Source organism: Muscardinus avellanarius (assembly GCF_963383645.1).
Source record: "Muscardinus avellanarius genome assembly, chromosome: 2".
In the NCBI taxonomy this organism is placed as follows: Eukaryota; Metazoa; Chordata; class Mammalia; order Rodentia; family Gliridae; genus Muscardinus; species Muscardinus avellanarius.
The window spans coordinates 42,394,405-42,414,958 of record NC_137787.1 but is presented as its reverse complement, the minus strand read 5'-3'; the positions used below and the strand labels follow the sequence as shown (position 1 = coordinate 42,414,958).

The window sequence follows — 20,554 nt, the reverse complement described above, 5'->3', positions numbered from 1 at the left end:
AGTGTGAAGATTTTTTTATTGGTGCAATGTAATTATAGATCATAATGAGATTCCGAGTGATACAAACATATAGATACATATTTTATATAGAGATTTATTTTTTTGGCCTGTATAAGAAAACTATATCTTAATTAGATTTTTGTTCCAATATTTCCATTTTTTCTTCCTATACTTATTTATTATGCTATATAAATTTAATGTACTAAATTTTATAAATAAAAATAATCCAAGTTATTATGGCAATTCCTTATTATCTACCATAACAGTCATAACATATTCTTGGTTTTATATTTAATTATTTTGAGTAATAGCCATCAGAAAACAAGCAAGAATAAAATACATTTATATACTTGAGTGAAAGAAAATAAGAGATAACTTTAGATCAATATTAAAATTCTAAAAAAATTTATAGGCTAGTATTAACAAGTATATTTTTATGATTTTGATATAGCTATAGTGAAATAACTGGAGTTCAGCAGTTATCTGGTATTTATCATGGCTTACAGGTAAACAGATCACTCTTATGAGAATGCATTATCTCTTTCAATTTTTATTGGAAGGGTGGCTTCTTTATTGAAAATTCTTATTTTACTGGGGGAAAAAGAGTAAACAGGACTGGCTCAAAGATTCCAGGTGGAGCTGCTCTGGAACCCCACTTGGCAATGTTAACTGAAAGGAAACTTGGATCCCCAACCCTGGGCCTAGATTTGCACCCACCAGAGATGTGCACACAGCACACCAAAGGGCTTGTCCAGGCAGTAAGAGTGAATATCCTCAATAGTAGACTGGATAACTACTTCAGGGTTATAATTTTAGGATACAAAAAAATTAAAAGTCAAAGGCTTACTTTTCTGGTTGAAAATAAGGAGAATCCCTTTCCCTTTGTCTCAGAGCATTAATGTTTGACAAAACTACTAGTCAGGCCTTTTTGGTTTTTGACCCAGGAATGTCTTCCTCAAGGGCCTAGGCACCTTCTTTTTGTAATGTAAACATCAAGGTAGTTGGTGCCCAGAACTCCTGGGTCTGTGGAAGGGCAGGAGCCTAACTTTAGGAGGCACTTCCTTCTAAGAGGCAAAACTCCCTCTAGTCATAACGACAACAGTTTGTATTTTCTTTGGGGTAAAAGCTAATTTGCTAACACAGCATCACCTAGATTTGTAGGAAGAGTTAGGATGAACCAAGTGTGGACGTATGGGTTCTAGCAGCTTGGCTAGGTTAAGGGGGTGAAATTTCTTTCTGTTTTAGCAGTCTCTGCAGATTGCCTGTGATGTGCCTTATATTTTGGTTTAACATTTATATAGCAATAAGACTTTTTTTCTCCTCTATCTCTATGGAGAGAACCTGTGGTTGGGAGGTTAGCATTTTGATGGTAGTTCCCCAACAATAGTCACACAGCAGAGAACTATCTAACAGTGGAAATGAACAAAACACCGCATTATACAAAACCCGATGCGGGGTGGGAATCAGTGGCCACAAGGGGACAGAGGAGAGATCCTGGCCGTTGCTAATGTGTGTCTTGAGCTGGGTACCAGTTACACAGGTGCCTGCACTTCTGAAAATTCACTGGGCAAATACTTCTAATTTCTGTAGGTACATTAATAGCAGATTTTTGAAGCATATTTTCTCTATTTAGTCTTTGGTTTCAGAATTAGCCTTGAGGTATCTCTAGTCATCCATATGATTTTCATTATTTCTAAATTAAAAGATTTTGACAACAAAGAAACCAGCCACATTTGTTTTCTAGATTTCATCCGAATCTCACTTCTGGGTTAAAAGAATTTGATTTTCTTTAAATCTTAAAGGGCTCTATCACAGTTATGAAGAAACAGATACCATATCTTAAGTGAATTTTAGTTTGATTTAACAAAAAATAAAGGCCAAGAGTTATGTTTAAAGCACAGAATTGTTCTAATTTTTCAATCTTATACAAAGTATGTCTTTAAATGGCAGACCAAGGCAATTTTCTTCTCTAGACTCCAACAAATACTTGGATTTAAAATTAGTTGGAGGCTAACATTCTGGTGGTTACTGAAATTAAAAACTGAAATGAAAAGCAGAACATCATTTTCTATGTGCCTAATGTGATTAGCACTGTAATAAGTGCAGAGAGTTTTTTTTTTAAATTCTGTCTCCGGTAACTCAGAATCTATTGTGAACACCAGACATGGATGTTTAATTGACTAACTTATAATGAAAACAACTGGGAACTTTAAAGAAAGATTACCTAAAATATTGTTTTATTTCAGAATCCTTGCTAAACTTAAATTTTTCAGGAACTGGAAGAAATAGGGGAAAAAAACTAAACATTTTTAATAATCATTATATAAAATGAACTTTAAACTCTATTATGTATTTCTTCCTGAGAAATACTCCCCCTTCTCTGAAAAAAAATTTTTTGCCAAACCAAAAGTTTCAGCTATACACTTTTATTAAATTACTATTTCACATTAATTGTATAATATTGAAGTAATGAATAATACTAAAAATTTGCTCAAAGAATGCTTAAAATTTTTACCATAATAAGTGAAGATAATTCACTTCAGGTTCTAGTGATATTAGCATCTAAAAATAAATTCTTAACATATACATTATATTCAATTGAATTGCTGAATTTCTTTTGTCAATCAGTATCAATAGTAAAAAAAAAAAAAACCCAAGGTACTCAGGTTCACAAAGATCAAGAAGTTTATAAAGAATAAGAGTTGCATCTTTTTTAAAAAAAGTAATTTCATTTGGACTGTTAAAACATGACAAATTATGTCACTGATAACAAATCAAATAAATTTTATTCCCTTATGGATTAACCATTAAATAAAGCCTTGATTCCTTTACTTATTATTATAGCCAACAGTAAAATAAAGTATTTTGTGAAAATAAGAAATAACATAAATGAATCTCTGACACACAAATAATCACAATAAGGTTTTTTTTTTAATGTCTGTTTCTCCCTAAAACCTGATAAATTATATACAAGGTATTCTAAAATCTGAAATTGCAACTTTTGGAAGGCGAGCACATACATGGTAGGACTTATAACCACTATTTCCATACTTCTTTTTTTTTTTTTTTGGTGGTACTGGGGTTCCTGGAAGCCCTTCTACCTCCGGGCTACACTCCCAGACCTCTTTTTACATTTTATATTTGGAAACAGGGTCTCCTAAGCCAGCGCGCGCGGCTGGCTTCGAACCAGCGCGATCCTCCTGTCTCTGCCTCCCAAGCATGGGGATTACAAGCGTGCGCCACCACGCCTGGCCTATTTCCATACTTCTAATCACTAATCTATTTTGCAATTATAATTTCTTGGCAAGCTAAATTCGGGCCTATTTGTTGTCTGTCTAATCCTCACATTTATTTCCGCACAATGATAAATTGGGCTCATTTTAGGAAAGTGTCTGTAAGGCTCACACAGTTCTGAAACAACAATGAAAGCCACAGATTACTTGTTTTTATGCCTTAATTAATTAGTATTAATATGTGTTTCTTTTACATACCTTTTTGCTAAGTGTTCTGACTTCTCTGAATTATCAATAGACAGGATGAAAAGGTTAATAAACCAGGTCAGTGAATACTGGTACATGGGCTCAATATTGGCTAAATCAGCAATAGAAAAAAACAGAATGGAGGAGTGGATGGAAATAGGCCGATAGCCCATGCGGGTAGTATCAATCTTTTTCTCTGTCTCTTCGGCTACTTCCTGCTTTTGAGAAATCTCATTAGCCAAAGCCTTGGAGGAAGATAATATCTTAATAGCAGTTTCATCTTCTAATATATTGCCTTCCGAAGATGAAAGAACTTCTAAAATCTTGTCCTCTATTTCCTTTAACTGCCTAGAATGAAACACAGTTTTCTCAGAAGAAGAAGAAATCATTTAAAATCACGCCACATATATGTTCTTTTATAACAAACAAAGCCCTTGTAAGCTGAAGAAATGCATCAGCGCGTGACAAGTATCTCTAATGGTGATGTTGTATAATTAATGTCTTATCTTGCAAAATGTCACAAGGATGGGCTTTCCTGCTCCAGCTCCCCCTCTAATAATCATTTATGTGGTACCTAGAGAGAAATAGAGCTAGCCAATCCAACTCTGCCACTGAGCGGCTCAGCTCAGAGTGAGGAGAAAGCATCCCAGCATTTATTTTCTAAAATGTTTCATGACTTACAGATCCTTACCCTTTCTATTATGATACAGATCTTATGAGCAGAAAGTGGGACACAATGTATTCATTCATACCATGCTCAGTTACATGATGGATACTAAAACTTTTGAAAATGTATTGCCTTGACTTGTGCCAGGCCTTCTGGCTCTTCTGTCTAAGAACTTTACATATAAAAATACAGTCAGCGATACAACTTTGTAAATTGATGTAGAAGCTCTGTTATTCTTTACATTTTAAATTTTCCCATTTGGTACATATACCTACTAAATCTAACAATTCGATCTTTCACGTGTACTTTAATGAATCCTAAGTGATATTGAAACAAGAATAATTGTGTTTCATGAAGCTTAAGACCTTTTGTTTTCAGCTCCTTGTAATATCAAGGCTTGCTTTTCTTCTTCAAGGTCTGGTCTTTCTCGGGCCACCACGATTCCCAGCAGCTGATCTTGCATCCCTTCTGGAGTTATCATGAAGTTTAACAATGTTACCTATAAATAAAAAGGATGGGTTTTAAAAATGCACCGGAAGCCCAGTGTAGTGGAGCGCAGGCTTGCAATCCCAGCACTTGGGAGGCTGAGACCAGAGGATAGCAGTTTACGCCTCAGCTACTTAGCGAGGCCCTCTGCAACTCAGTGAGACAGTGTTTCAAAATAAAGAATAAAAAATAGGTCAGGGGGTGTAGCTCAGAGGTCGAATGCCCCTGGGTTCCAGCCCCAGACCCTCAAAAAAATAAAAAATAAAATAAAATAAAAATGCACTGGAATTTTACTGAGAAAGCCTCTGCTTATCTGCCTCCAGTTGTCACCATGAAATAGGTTCTATTTACTGAAGTAGTAGTACAAAAGTAGAATTTGGAGAGAGTATAATACATAGGTAAGAATGATTATTTCCTGAAAACCCCATGAAAGTTTGACATAGTCAGAAATATAATACTTCAAAACATGTTATTCAATTTATTTTCATTTCAAATTGGTCCAATGTATTTTTCTTATTGATGCATTATAATCATATATCTTAATAAAGTAGAAGATGGTAGAGGCACACATGCACACATCACTCATTTAGCCCTTCCCCAATTCCCACCCCAGTCCCTCCCACCACCTCCCTCCCTCTTATGTTTGGCTTAGTGATTGACTTTGATATGTTTATGAATGAACATCATGTACCTTAGGGAATTCCTTCTTTCCCCCTACTATCCCCCTCAGTTAGGTCACCCTATTTGATCATCTCTGGTTTCTCCTTTTTTGTCCAGAGTTCCTCCTATGACCCTTTTCTCCCTAGCTTCCTCATATTAGGACAGCGTCTGAATTTTTACTTTTTGTGACTGACTAATCTCACTTAGCATAATGTTCTCCAATTCCATACATTTTCCTGCAAATTACATAATTTTGTTTTCTTTATGGCTGAGTAAATTTCATTGTGTACATACCCCAGAGGTTTGTAATCCATTTATCTGTTGATGGACATATTGACTGGTTCCACTGTTTGGCTATGGTGAATTGTGCAGCTATGAACATAGATAGATACACATGCATTAGTCTGGTAGTTTTGTTTCCATTATTTTGGGTAGATACCCAGAAGTGGCATTGCTGGATCAAATATTAAGTTTGTTTCCATTCTTCTGAGGATCCTCCATACTGTTTTCCAAAGTAGTTGCACTAATTTGCAATCCCACCAACAGTGTTTTAGAGTTCCCACTTCTCCACATCCTCGCCAGCATTTGTTGTTGTGTTTTGAATGATTGCCGTTCTAGTTGGAGTTAGGTGAAATCTCAGGATGGTTTTGATTTGCATTTCTCTGGTTGCTGATGACGCTGGACATCTTTTCATACATTTATTGGTCATTTGTATTTCTTCCTTTGTGTAGTATCTATTTAGATCACATGCCCATTTTGTATTGGGTTATTTGTTTCCATTGGTGAATTTCTTGAGTTCTCTGAATATTCTAAATATTAGTCCTCTATTCAAAGAGTAGGTGGCAAAAAATCTCCCATTCTGTCTGCTCTCTGTTGAAGTTCTTGACAGTTTCCTTTGCTGTACAGAAGCGCTTCCATTTCATGCAGTCCCACACATTGATCCTCCTTTTAGTTTCTTGTGCCTTTGGGGTCTTGTTGAGAAAGTTTTTACCTGTGCCTGTATGTTGAAGTGTTGGATCTGTGCCCTCTCCGAGGAGCTGCAAGGTCTCTGGTCTGATTTCTAGGTCTTTGATTCATCTTGAATCAACTCTTGTGCAGGGCGAGAGAGTGGGGTTTATTTCAATTTTTCTGCATAGGGTTAAACAGTTTTGCCAACATCATTTGTTGAAGAGGCTATCTTTTTTCCAGTGTACATTTTTGGCACTTTTGTAAAAAATGAATTGGAGCTGGGCGTGGTGGCGCATGCTTGTAATCCCAGCATTTGGGAGGCTGAGACAGGGGGATCGAAGTTTGCAGACAGCCTCAGCTACTTAGTGAGGACCTCTGCAACTCAGTGAGAACCTGTTTCAAAATAAAGAATAAAAAAAAATTGGGCAGGGTGTGTAGCTCAGAGGTCAAATACCCCTGGGTTCCATCCCCAGACCCGCAAAAAAAAAAAAAAAATTAATTGGCTATAAGTGTGTGGGTTTGTTTCTGAGTCTTCTAATCTGCTCCATTGGTCTATGTGTCTGTTTTTGTGCCAATACCATGACTTTTTATTGCTATGGCTTTGTAGTATAGTTTGAAATCAGGTATTGTGATGCCTCCTGCATAGTTCTTGTTGCTGAGAACTACTTTGATTATTCTGTTTTTTTATTTTGTTCCAATGAATTTAAGGACTGATTTTCCTATGTCTGTGAGGAATAACCTTGCTTGTTTTATAGTTATTGTGTCGAGTCTGTAGATTACTTTTGGGAGAATGACATTTTGATGATATTTATTCTTTCTATCCAAGAACGTGGAAGATCTTTTCATCTCCTAAGATTTTCTTCAGTGTCTTTAAAACTTAACCAAGGAGGTAAAAAATATCTACAAACGGGTTCAATTTCTGGCAACCATTTAACAGTGAAACCCATTGGAATCAGGTTGGAAGCAATCCTTTACATTGACTAAACTAGCTGATTTACTTTTTAAAGACCCTAGCAGTGTCAAAAGTAAAGGAAATTTACAAAATGGGATAAGGAAGAAAAAAAGAGAACATGAATTACTTGTCATAAGTATTTTTACAATATGATAATCAGCCACTATTTTTGCACTAGGAAATTTACCTCTTAATGGTGTCCACGAAGAGGCTGTAGGCTAACACCTGCTTCATCTAGGTATCCAATTACATTTTTAAAAATTCTCCCTCTCTCCTCTCTCCTCTCTCCTCTCTCCTCTCTCCTCTCTCCTCTCTCCTCTCTCCTCTCTCCTCTCTCCTCTCTCCTCTCTCCTCTCTCCTCTCTCCTCTCTCCTCTCTCCTCTCTCCTCTCTCCTCTCTCCTCTCTCCTCTCTCCTCTCTCCTCTCTCCTCTCTCCTCTCTCCTCTCTCCTCTCTCCTCTCTCCTCTCTCCTCTCTCCTCTCTCCTCTCTCTCTCTCTCTCTCTCTCTCTCTCTCTCTCTCTCTCTCTCTCCCATGTATTGCAATTCTTCTTCTTTTGGTTCTTTCCCATAAACATGTAAACATGCTCATGTCTTTTCTTGTGTCTATGTTGGGGAATACTGGAGATGGAACAACATCCCCAGCACTTTTATGCACAGGCAGAGCCCCAGAGGGTTCTTCAAGTGGAGATTAACATTTCCTGTCACATATATCTGACAATTCAACAGCCACAACCATCAGTATTAGGAATGCTTTCTTACCCTTGAAACTACAAATGTTTCAGCAAATTTCTACAAACCATCAGCAACAACTCATTTCTTTTCCACTTTCATTATTTCCCTAGTAAAAGGAGATCCTTTAATAAAAACCACCTTCTAAATTCAGTCAAAATAGTGAACTCTGTACATCAGTGATCATTTTGTCCAAAAGTTTTAATATTTTATATTGCAATTTACCTAGATTATGGTGCCAAAATATTACCATTTGACATACTCAAATCTGAGATTAAAAAAAAATCTCTGGAGATTAAACAGGAGAATTAGAGAAGAAGAAACAACTTAATGGACAAGATACCTGCATGAGCAGGTTATAATCAACCAAACATAACACATACGACTTATTAAAACCCATTTGCATAGAGCAAGTGTTCATGTTTTGGGTCTACCAATGGCTCTGCTAACCCAAGAAGCACCTTATATAGATTACCTTCTAGCTGGGTGTAGTGATGTATGCCTGTAATTCCAGTACTTGGGAGACTGAGACAGGAGGATCACAGGTTTGAGGCTAGCCTCAGCAGTGTAGCAAAACACTAAGTTACTCAGTGAGACACTGTTTCAAAACAAAATAAAATAAAATAAGACAAAACATCAAGGGCTAGGGATGTGCCTTGGAGGAAGAATGACCCTGGGTTTAATATGTAGCTCCAAAAAATAAAGTAAAATAAAAAGAGGTGCCCCCTGCCAGCAGATCACCCCACACTAGGCCAACACCTAACAGTGAAGCTCGGGGTTAGATTTCAGCCCTTCTCCACTCTGTCTTCATATAGTATACAAAGTGACTGCATAACCGTAGAGCCAGTCACCACTCCTTTCCCCAAGGATGATCCATATTTCCCCAGCAGTAGGATGGTGGAAAAATAGAAAAGGCTGAAAATGTTGTTGACATATATATTCATTGTTTTTGGTAAGTCATGGGGCCATAAAATAAGTATAAAATTGTCTTCATAAAAGATGCCAAACATTTTCCAAAGCGGTATCTGAGATGTCTCATTGTTCCACATTCTCACCAGCACTTGTAGTTAACAAATGTTCATTTTTAGCAATTCTAGTAACTATGAAATTGCATCTCCTTAGGATTATAATGTGAATTTTTATGATGATAAAAGACTAAGCATTTTTCTATGTGAGCATTGTTCATTTGCATATTTTCTTTTGTGCAGTGATGAAAATCTTTTCTCAGACAAATATACTGTACTTTCTTAAATAATGGAAAATTATTGATTTAATCTTCAGCACCTTTAGTGGTTTGGCCTGATTTGTAAATTGTTGGCACTGCCAAGGCATGAAAGGACTCCTTTCTCACAAAACAAAAACAGGTAATGCTTTATTGACCATGCAGTTCTCTAATTTTGGTCTTTTTCCATCTACACATTCTGAGCTCTGGCTCCTAGGTGGAAGACATAGCGTTTCCTTCTCTTTCCTTGTAAGAGAATAATTCCCTTTCAGGAACAGAGGAATTCTGTTTTTGTAAAGAAATTTCCTACTTGGGATCAGTTAAGAGTAAAATGGCTTCTTTCAGTACCTCTAGAAAAGTGACCCCTGTCTCCCACCCAAATTCAGGCACCTGATCAATGGTAGGTGCTGTCTGGGTTCAACGTTTTCTTTATTTGCTCCATGCAAGGTGTTGGACACCACGAGAAGAGATTCCATGGACATAGTCATAAATTTACATGAGATAATGAGCAACTTTTGAAATCGAGCAATTTAAAAGACTCATTAAATGTTATATAATTCTTTACTGTATTGGCATTTATTTGTGAAAACAATATAACTAAAACTTTTGGGAGATTTTTTTCCCCCACTAGCATAAGAAACTGAGTTGCACAGATTATATTTGTTTTAATCCCAAAGCCAAAGGCATAGTGTTAGTAAAATGCATATTTTTAGTGCACTGTATTAAGACAGATAATCATGCCTATTCGATTAAAGCTGGATCTTTTGAAATAAAGACTGTCAAGTCTAGCTATTTGTTCACAAATAAACATTTAAATCACCTGAATATAGTGTCATAATTATACTTTCATTTAGACTCAAAAGGATTATAGCAGCATGATGCCATCCCTTGGGTGCTTTTGAAAGCAAAAGGTACATAAAGGACCTAAAGAGTAGGATCAACAGGAAGTATTCTAATTTGTAAATGAAAGCAAGTAACTGCCTCACTATGTTTTCTAATCCCTGTTTAATCAATTCCAGCAATTAAAAATAATGAAGCAAAAAGACACTCTAGGGATCTTATGGATTTCAATAGCAAACTATGTATGAGTTTCCTCCCCACAGCATTCTATGACTTCTACTGTAACCAGTTATTAGCGAACAAAGAATTGTTTATGTGTAATATTTTCATATACTTAACTGAAAAGTAAAAAGGGGGTTTTCATGTTATTTACTAAAACTTTTTTTTCTAACATAGCTTTGGGATTTAATCATTTCCTCTTCTATTTTATTCTTTTCCATGATATTAAAAAGTGAGATGATAAGTGAGATAATGCTGCTAGTTACCATTCATCAGCACTGTCCACTGTACCTTATTCTACGCATTTCACATAGGTTTTCCCATAACTCTATAAGATAGAGACTTTTATTATTGCCATATTACAGATGAAGGAATCAAGACACAAAGAGGTTAGATGACATGCCCCAAATCACACGCCTGTTGAGTGACAGAGCAGGAATCCAAATATATGCTCTTTGTATGTCATTTGTCAACATGATTTACATTATGATATGATACTATAATGCACCAATAAAACCAAATAAAAACAACAAAAAAAAACAAATACATGCTCTTATTTATACCTGTTATTCCCTCTCATGATGGGTAAAGAGATAATAATTTTTTAGGTGTTTAGATAACATAGTGTATTTTAATAAATTAAAAACAGTGGTCAAGACTTTCCTAATTTTACCATTATGTTTTAAAAATTAAACACAAGGGCCATCCCATCCTCCCACAGTCTTTCTGGCATCCTGAATGTCAGTATACCTCAGTCCTCAACTTTGAGCTCCCCCATTCCTTCCTGTTCACACTATATAGTCACGTTGTATACACATTGCTGTGTTTACAGCGTAAATCTCTCGAGAGCAGCCACTATGTTTATTCATCTTGGAAAGAATGAATTAGGGCATCTTAGTCCTTCCTGTGCCTCTCTGCAGAGAGATGCCTGTATTCATTTAAATATTTTCAATAAAGGAGAGTATCTGAACTCACTGTATAAATCTTGTCTCTATATGTAACTTTCAAAATTGGAATCAATATTTCTTCATGTCCTCTACTGCATGCTTCTGGAAATGAAAGTCATCCTTCATTCACTCAACCCACCAACACTTACTGAATGCCAAACAGGGGTAGGAAATAGGAACAAAAACCAGAGCAAGGGATGGTCTAAATCCTCTAAGAGCTCAGTTGCACCTCAGCATCTCAAGTAATTTTAGTCACTGCACAAAACTTTAAACTAACTTCACTCTTTAAAGGAGTTTTGAGTATTTTAAAAGAATAGTTATTGAAAACAGTCCTTTTAAGTAATTATATAAAATCAGATAGCAGCAACTTAGTCTGAAAAAGAAGAATGGAGTTCTATTCCTGAATTCCAATTCTAATAATTAGCATATTATCATTTATTGCAAAGAAAGAATGTGAATATATGTCATCTACTTTTAACAATGAAAATCTAAGAATAATATCAATTGTAAAAATTAGATTCTGAGGGTTTTTTCACAGCAAACTGAAGGCTCCTTTATTACTCACATCCACACACAAAAGCAAAATTTGGAGATTATTATAGCAATTTCTGGAAATGCAAGAATGAAAAAAATCCAGTTTTCTTAGGAAGACCTGTTCCTTTTTTGGATTAGGGGGGAAATATGGTCACTAATTGCAAAATTTGATAAAGAAACATTCATTTTAGCTTGGTGTGGTAGTACATGCCTATAATCCCAGTACTAGGGAAGCCGAGATGAGAGGAACATAGGTTTGAGGTTGGCCTCAGCAACTTAGTGAGACCCTTAGCAACTTAGCAAGACTTTGTTTCCAAATAAAAAAAATAAAAATAAGATAGTACCGAGGGTGTAGTTCAGAGGTAGAATGCACACACTTAAAAAATTATTCATTTTAGATACTGACCTTTACTGATGTTTCAGGAAGATAATGAGGATTTCTTAGCTTGGTAGTTATATAGAAGCGGAAGTCAGGAGCATATTCAATTGTTGCGTCCCCAAGCCGGATACACATACTCCCACCCTGCTTAAAGGTCTGTTTTAGCAGAAGAGGTTCCAAGATGGGATCTAGTTCTTCTCCAACATTTTCTAGCAACACTGGAGTAAAAAAAAATATATTTCCTGTATTATTTTAAATATTGGCTATAAACATTCAACCCTCTAACTCCTTTTAGCTGTCTACATTGCTTCTGTTCCAAGTTATCTACAAAATTATTTTTGCCAAAATCATTATTTTCAAGTATAGGAAAATGATGCCATAAAAATCTTGTATGCTTGTGGGGAGGGCTTTATTGGTAGGTCCTCCTAGTCATCCTGCCTGCTTCTATACCTGTTGCCAACCAGGCCAGACCATCCTGCTGGGTGCTCCTCAGCTGACCTGGGACCCATAAGTTAAAGCATAGTGGCAGTGTAGTTTATCCATCAATGACAACAGAGAAAAAGCATTTCCAGTTGTGGTTATTAAATGGTTACTGTATTTTTTAATTATAAAAATTACTCATGCTTACCATCAACCTTTTAGAAAATACAAAAAAGTATAAAAAAGAAATGGGAAAACTGTCTCTAATCAGATTTTTTTCAATCTTTTTCTCTATTCCTGTTAAATATTTTACATAGTTGATTTATACCATATATATGCTGAAGAAAAATGACAAAAAACTATATGGCCTACTAATTATTTGTTGGACAAATTATTTTTCCTCTTCAATATTTTTATTCTACTCATGCACATAGTTGTAACTGAACAATATTTCAAAATTTTCATCCTAATTATTTTGCTTGACATTATAACAAACATTTCACCATAGTCTTTAAAAAATTCCAATGTAAGCCACACATGGTGGTGCACACTTGTAATCTCAGTACTTGGGAAGCTGAGACAGAAGGATCACAGGGTCATGGCCAGCCTCCACTACATAGTGAGACCCTCCACAACTTAGTGAAACCCTTTTCCAAATAAAATAGGGCTGTACATATAGCTCATAAGTAGGATGCCTCTGCGTTTAACCTCCAACACCAATAAGAAAAATCCAACATACATATTCGTCTTATCTCATTTTTTAACCAGTACTCAATTATGAGGTATATGGATTTTTTTTTCTGTTGCAAATTATAAATAGTATGATATACAAAACCGTGTTTCCAAATGTTTTCTTTTGGTAGCATTCTAGAAGGAGAATTCCTAGCTAAAATATCAATGAAATCATTAAGGTTCTTGATACATTTACCAAGTGAAAGTGTTAGGTGTTTGGGGTGTTATCATGGCCAAGCTTGGATCAGGGCACTCTGTAAGGCGTGTTAATGTATTTGCCCATTTTTCCATTTGTAGCATCTGTTATTTACAACTGGTTTCAGTTTCAAGTGCCAGAAATCCCAAAATAATAGTGATGCCAACAATAGGGAGTGTATGGCCCACATAAAGCAGAGCCTCGGGTAGTCAGAGCAGCGCTGGAAGGACAGTGTTTAAACCCTGATGGCCACTAGTTCCTGCCACCATGGGCCTTCACTGTTCTCAACTTGTGATTTGATCTCTCTGAACAAAATGGCCTTTCAGACTGCATTCCCATTCTACCCATCAGAAAGAAAGAAACCGAGAAGGCAGAAACAGCCTTTAAGGATTATTTCTTGAGCGTCGCCAGTGGTGCTTCCACTTACATTTTGTTGACCAGAACATGGCCATTTGATCAAATCCATTCTCAGTCAGGTGGCCACATACAAACCACAACAGAGCTTTGGAAATGTGCGCATTTGAACTTGATCTTAAAAAGACAAATCTTAAAGGGATCACCACATGGACGAAAGAGCACAGGCAGAAGGCGGGAAGTGAAACCGCGCCATGTCCTTGTGAGTACTGCCCGCTCCCAAACACATGCACTCATCCCTAATTCACATTTCACCTGCAGCGCAGTCTCCCACTTAAACAAACAAGCTACAAGAAAGCAGAGACCAAGTCTGTCTTGTTCTTGCTGCTTTCTGAGCCTGATCATGGTATTGCCAAATAAATGCTTACTGGTTGAATGAACAAACAAGGAAATGAGAGATACATTAAGACAGAAGCAGTGTTGTATCCCTAATTTGTTATATATAAGAAAGAAAGGAAGTAAAGTACTGGGAAATAAGAAAATAAGGAAGGCTTAAGTCAGGTATGGTGGCACATGTCTATAATCCCACTACTTGCGAGACAGAGACAGGAGGATCGCAGGTTTGAGGCCAGCCTCAGCAACTTAGTAAGACCCTAGCAATTAGCAAGGCCCTATTTCCAAATAAAAAAAAAAATAAAATGGGGCTGGGGGTGTAGCTCAGATGTAGAAAATCCCTAGATTCAATCTCTAGTATAAGAAGAAAGAAAGGGAGGAAAGTAAGAGAAGAAAGACTCGGATATGAGAGATTTCGCTATTGACGCAAAGACTTTTTGCCATAGATTCAATGAAAAGTAATTGAAAGATATAAAAATTGATTTGTCAAAAATTATTTGATGAGCACTCTACATAAACCTTATCCAGTGGTACATAGGTGTGCCTTTATTTTCTAGAACATTTGCCTTCAAACTTTTTTTTTTAAAGCAACTGAATACTTTTTTTTTTTTCAAAGAGGATACTATATTAAAACTCAACATTAAAAAAAAAAGAAAAGGGAGACCTGTCTTTGGTTGATGTAGAGGTAGGCAGCAGCGAGAGTAAGCAAGGATTTCTGCCTCCTGGACCCACACTCTGTGAGAGACAATAGATAAAAGCCACTGACCCTGAGGAGGTCAATGTCTAAAGATAACTTCTTGAATGGGAGAGTCTTCAACCACTTCCTTTTTAGAACTCTAACAGTAACGAATCCTTTCACTTGATGGCTAAATATAAAAATAGCTGTAAAACTTGCATCTGCTTCTTTTTCTATAAAAGATTAAAACTTTTCACTTCTCTCTGATGATTAATGTTAGTTGACACAGCAAATAAATCATACATTTTAAAAGTAATTCATTCCTAAAAACAGGCTAATTTGGCTGAAAGTCTTATTGATACAGCACAGTATGACTTGGACAGAGGCAGATAACTTGAGGGGCATTTCCGGACCCGCTCCTAAATTGACTGTATGATCTTGGTTAATCCATTTAATTAACATTTGCTAATAAAGACCTTATCTTGTTAAAAATAAAATGGTTGGAATGACTACTGAATTTCAAGCTTTATGGCACAACTCAAAGAAATACATTTTAAGTCTTGACCTAGTGTACACATGCACATAAAAACTTAAATTTCATGAGATAATGTCCATTCTTACTCTGTACTATGCAGCCTGATGTGCTCTATTCTCTCCTACTGCATTTCATTAACAAAATGCTGGTTGTGAACCACTGAATTAGTCTTCTTTCCCACGGCTGTGACACATAATTTGGAAAACACTAGACAATTGTCTTGATGGCCCTTTCTCTTCTTTAATTATAGATTTTTTTTTTTTTGGTAGTACTGGGGTTCCTGGAAACCCTTCTACTTCTAGTCTACACTCCCAGACCCATTTTATACTTTTTTTTTATTAAACAGGGTCTTTTAAGCCAGCGTATCTTGGCTTCGAACCTGCGTGATCCTCCTGTCTCCACCTCCCAAGCGTGGGGATTACAAGCATGCGCCACCACGCCTGGCATAATTATAGAATTTTTAACATCAAGATATATGACTGAGATTAGAGACCAGAACAACAAACAGATGGTAGATGCTCAATGCTCATTTAAGTTGTGGTTTTCATGTGGCAACTTTTTATATTTTATATATAGTTTAGATATTACATTTTAATATATAATATGTAAAATATAAAAATAATAAAATATATATAAAATATAAAAACCCTTTTTATATTTTTGTTTTGAAATGGGGTCTTACTAGGTTGTTGAGAGTCGCTATATTACGGAGGCTGTCCTAGAACCTGCAATCCTCCTGTCTCAGCCTCCCAAATACTGGGATTACAGGCATGTGCCACCATGCTCAGCTTTACATGTCTTTCATTATGTCAAGAAAATTATTTGACTATTTATGCTAAATTAGGTTAAATTAAGTAATTTTAGTATTTAATACTAAAGTATTTAAGTTGCTAATTCCTTCAAGAAATCTCATTCTTCTGAATTTTCATAGTGCATCATCTGCATATTTCTTTTTACATTTTAGAACGATGCACAGAGGCCCCTTAGTAAATGCTCAGTAACAACAAAACTAGACTGGGGAGATAGCTCAGTGATAGAATGTGTGCTCAGTATGCACGAGGCCCTGGCTTTGATTCCTACCACTGAAAACACCCATACACATGCGCACGCGCGCGCGCACACACACACACACACACACACACACACACACACAAAATTCAGCACTTACCAGACACCGCTTTAAGTGTCTAATATACAGTAACCAACTTCTTCCTCATACTATTCAGTTAACGTGCCAATGAGGAAACAGTGGCTGAAGCAAACACTCTGAATTCAAAGCCTGTGTGTGACCCAGCCCATAACAGGACATTGGTCCCAATTAAGAATTAGTGATTCCGATGAATGGGTTACAAAAGCATGGCGTATACACACAATGGAATTCTACTCAGCAATATAAAAGTGCAAAATTATGTCATTTGTGGAAAAAATGGATGGACCTGGAGAATATAATGTTAAGTGAAATTAGTCATAGAAAGTAAAAGGTTATATATGTTTCCTCTCACATGTTAAAGCTAGGGAGGAACATTTGACAATGGAGGAGAAACCCCAGTGCAGCAATGGAGGGGGTCTACGGAAAGTTAGTAGATGAGGGAAAGGAGAATTAATGGAGAAAATATCTCCATTGATGTTACGTACATATGTGAAATGATCACTGCCAATCTCAGTATCATGAATGGGGAAGGGAAGGGAGTGGGGAAGGACCTGGGAAAAATCACCAAATGCTGTGTGCATGTGTACCCCTATCGATCTGAACTCCATTAGGACGTGAGTCTACAAGACACCAGTAAAAATACATAAAAAATTACTGATAGCTAGATGTGGTGGCACCGGCCTATAATCCCCCTACTTGGAAGGCTGGGCCTCAGCAACATTCTGAGACTCTCAGCAACCTAATGAGACCCTGTTTCAAAACAAAATATAAAATCAGATTGGGGGTGTAGCTCAGAGGTAGAATACCCCTGTGTACAATCCCCTATTCAAAATAAAAATTGATGATTCCAAATTTTTACTTTCATTGTAGCGATATTTATTTATACTTTTTTCAAAGAGAATCCTATCTTAAAACTCTCTCTCATATATAGATATGTGTGTATGCATATATATGTATACATGTATGTATGTATATATATGTTGAGTTTATATATATATACATATATACTCTATATATATTAAAAAGGGTCTCATCTTAAAACTCAATATAGATATATAATATATATATATATTATATTCCTGATATGAAATAAGCAAATATTTGAGAGTAGAAATCAAGCTCCCCTTGCAGTATAATGCCTATAATATCATGCATACTCTAAGGACACCACTTTCTCTCTTGCACAGTAGAATAGCTACAACTAATGCTTTGTATATATTTTTTAAAAAGCTAGAAGGTGAATGTTTTCACCATAATAAAATGACACATGCTTGAGGAGATAAATATGTTTACTTGATCTGAACATAATACAATCTATACATGTGTCAAAACACTGCATGGTACCCCATATATATGTACAATTTTTATATGTTAACATAAATTGTTAGAGATTTAAGACCACCATTCTCAATGAATGAAATAATGTGCAAATGCGTACACTGCATGTTTATTACATAATCACAAAGTTTTATAGATAGGTTTTTAGGTCCTTTCTCATTCATGCTTACCATAACAGAACTTAAATTATAATTAATATTTGAAAACTAAGTAATATGGAAAAACAAGACTATAGTTTATTGATTTTGATTTTATATATTGTACTAGCTCTAAAGCAAGTCACACTTACTAAACTTGTCCTTGAGCCCAATATGTTGTAGTCTTGTAAGTGGTTACATTTGTTTGGACAAAATTTGAAACGTCACATGAATTTTCAAGCATAGCTAATAAGCTAAATTAACTCAAATTTTAAGTATTCTTTTTTTTGTTTTTGACAAATGTGACATCTGGATAAGAGCCTTATTTTAAAATCCTTCTCATATCTCTAAGCTCTCCACTATAAATCAGACAGAGCCAGGCAGGCAAAATCTGTATTCTCTTCCCCGCCACTGTTGTAGGATAAGTCAAGAGAAGAACAAACAACAAATTGGACTAATATTGTGCTAAAATACTACTGGCATGTCAAGTGGTTCTTTTAATTACATAAATAGAGCTATAATGAGAACTAAAGAATGGCAAATGACTGACAAGAATTAAAATGTCTAAATTAGAGAGGCATTGCAATTAATCTTTTGACAAAGGAAACCTCTCAACTTCTGGAAGGTTTACAATCTCTGAAATTATCATTTTCTTATTAATAAATAATTAAAAAGACTAATAACAAAATCACCATTTATAATGAGTCTAGAATATATATATATATATATATATATATATATATATATTTTTTTTTTTTTTTTTTTTTAAAGAAACCGTCAACCTGGTTAATGGTGCCTCTCCAGGGGTTTCTGCAATGCATGCTTGTTATTCATCTACATACCAGGAGTACCAAACTGGATGCAATTTTCCAGAGTTCTGACATAGTCAGCATCATTTAATTTAATTAGATGAAGACTATTAGCTTTCTCCATGTTCTTGATCCATTTATTAGCCTGACCTTGAGGATCAATCATCAGAGGCCACCTTCTTGCATTCCTGAAAGGGAGAAAAAAGATAATGCTGGCCAAATCATGATTTGGCTTTATGCTATTTAATCATGTGCATGTCACTTTCTTAAAGTTTATTCTCTATATTTCACTTTTAAACTTATTTTCATTAACTTACGTCCTTTCAACAGTCATAATTAGAATGCATGGGCCACTAGAAATGACAACCACAAAATCCATCCTGCAAATTTAATGTTAACAGAAGTTTTCTTATTCTCTTTAGAAACATTACAATCTCTAAATGTTAAATTACAGGTTTGAGCCGGGCGTGGTGGCGCACGCTTGTAATCCCAGCATTCGGGAGGCTGAGACTGGAGGATCGCGGTTTGTGGACAGCCTCAGCTACTTAGTGAGGCCCTCTGCAACTCATTGAGACCCGGTTTCAAAATAAAGAATAAAAAATAGGGCAGGGGCTGTAGTTTGGAGGTTGAATGCCCCTGGGTTCCATCCCCAGACTCACATAAATAATAAATAGATAAATAAATAAATAAATTACAGGTTTGAAATTTATTGGATCGCTCTCCCTCTTCTCTCTCTCTCTTCTCTCTCTCTCTTCTCTCTCTCTCTCTCTCTCTCTCTCTCTCTCTCTCTCTCTCTCATCTAGACCATTAAAATGTAATTGTCTAAAGAAAAGATGAAAAGCATAATTTTGTATCATGTAACATTCATAATAGCCACAGACTCTGCCCTGTTAATGTAACTGTTGACCCAATATTTGTTTCAAATATTTGTGTATTTGATGTCATTGATGTAGCTCACTGCATATTTGCCTAGTGATTGAGATTTTTGTGGAGAGAAATATAATCTTTGAATCTCAGGGGTTTTGTACATGGGAGAACTTACTGCTTTATTTTCATTCACCCCCCCCCACCATCAGTGAGATGAATGAGAGCAGGACCTCATAAGGTCCCAGAAAAATTTACCAGTATCTACTATCACCAGACAAAATACAGCCACAAAGCTTCCTGCATTGCACAAAATGTAATCAGCACAAAGATTACTATTTTTTATTTCTCTTAGAAGTTTCAATGAATACAAGTCATAATCTTGACCAATTTCCTAAAGATAATGTCATGCTTTTTAAAAATGAGCAGAGAAAATTCATGCAGAACATCAGAAGAGCAGAAGAAAATAAAAAAGATGATTAAGGCAAAATAATTGGGGATAAAACAGGATAATAAATTTAATTCACTCTTACTGTAACATAAATTCAGAATGTTATTGGGTAACTTGTCTCTCAAAATAGAAGTAGTTATATTTTTATCCTGTGAGTTAGAGCTTGATACAAAAGACATGTAGTTTAAGTGGGAATCTGCTCTTCATTAGCAGATTCATATAATGCAGTAGGAGTCTTGGGCTGCCGTAAGAACATACTGCAGACTGGTTGGCTTAAAGAACAGATATTTTCTCATAGCTCTGGAGCTCAAAAGTCCAAAATTAAGATGTCAGTAGGTTGGTTCTTCCAGAGGCCTTCCTCCTTAGCTTGCAGATGGTCTTTTTTCTGTGCAAAAAACACTTGCTGTCCTGTTCTTATAAGGATACTGTAAATATT

The 20,554-nt window shown here is 35.9% G+C and overlaps 1 protein-coding gene across 1 annotated transcript in view; it reads right to left on the bottom strand.

The window, feature by feature from the left end:
* DNAH7 (dynein axonemal heavy chain 7) overlaps window positions 1–20,554 on the bottom strand; it is a gene marked incomplete at both ends in the record, with an annotated part of 253,563 nt that overhangs the window by 58,931 nt on the left and 174,078 nt on the right. The window contains 4 exons of the mRNA XM_080689358.1: window positions 3,492–3,827; window positions 4,512–4,645; window positions 12,091–12,281; window positions 18,837–18,991. Coding sequence (XP_080545484.1) covers window positions 3,492–3,827; window positions 4,512–4,645; window positions 12,091–12,281; window positions 18,837–18,991 — 816 coding nt within the window. The remainder of the gene's footprint in view (window positions 1–3,491; window positions 3,828–4,511; window positions 4,646–12,090; window positions 12,282–18,836; window positions 18,992–20,554) is intronic.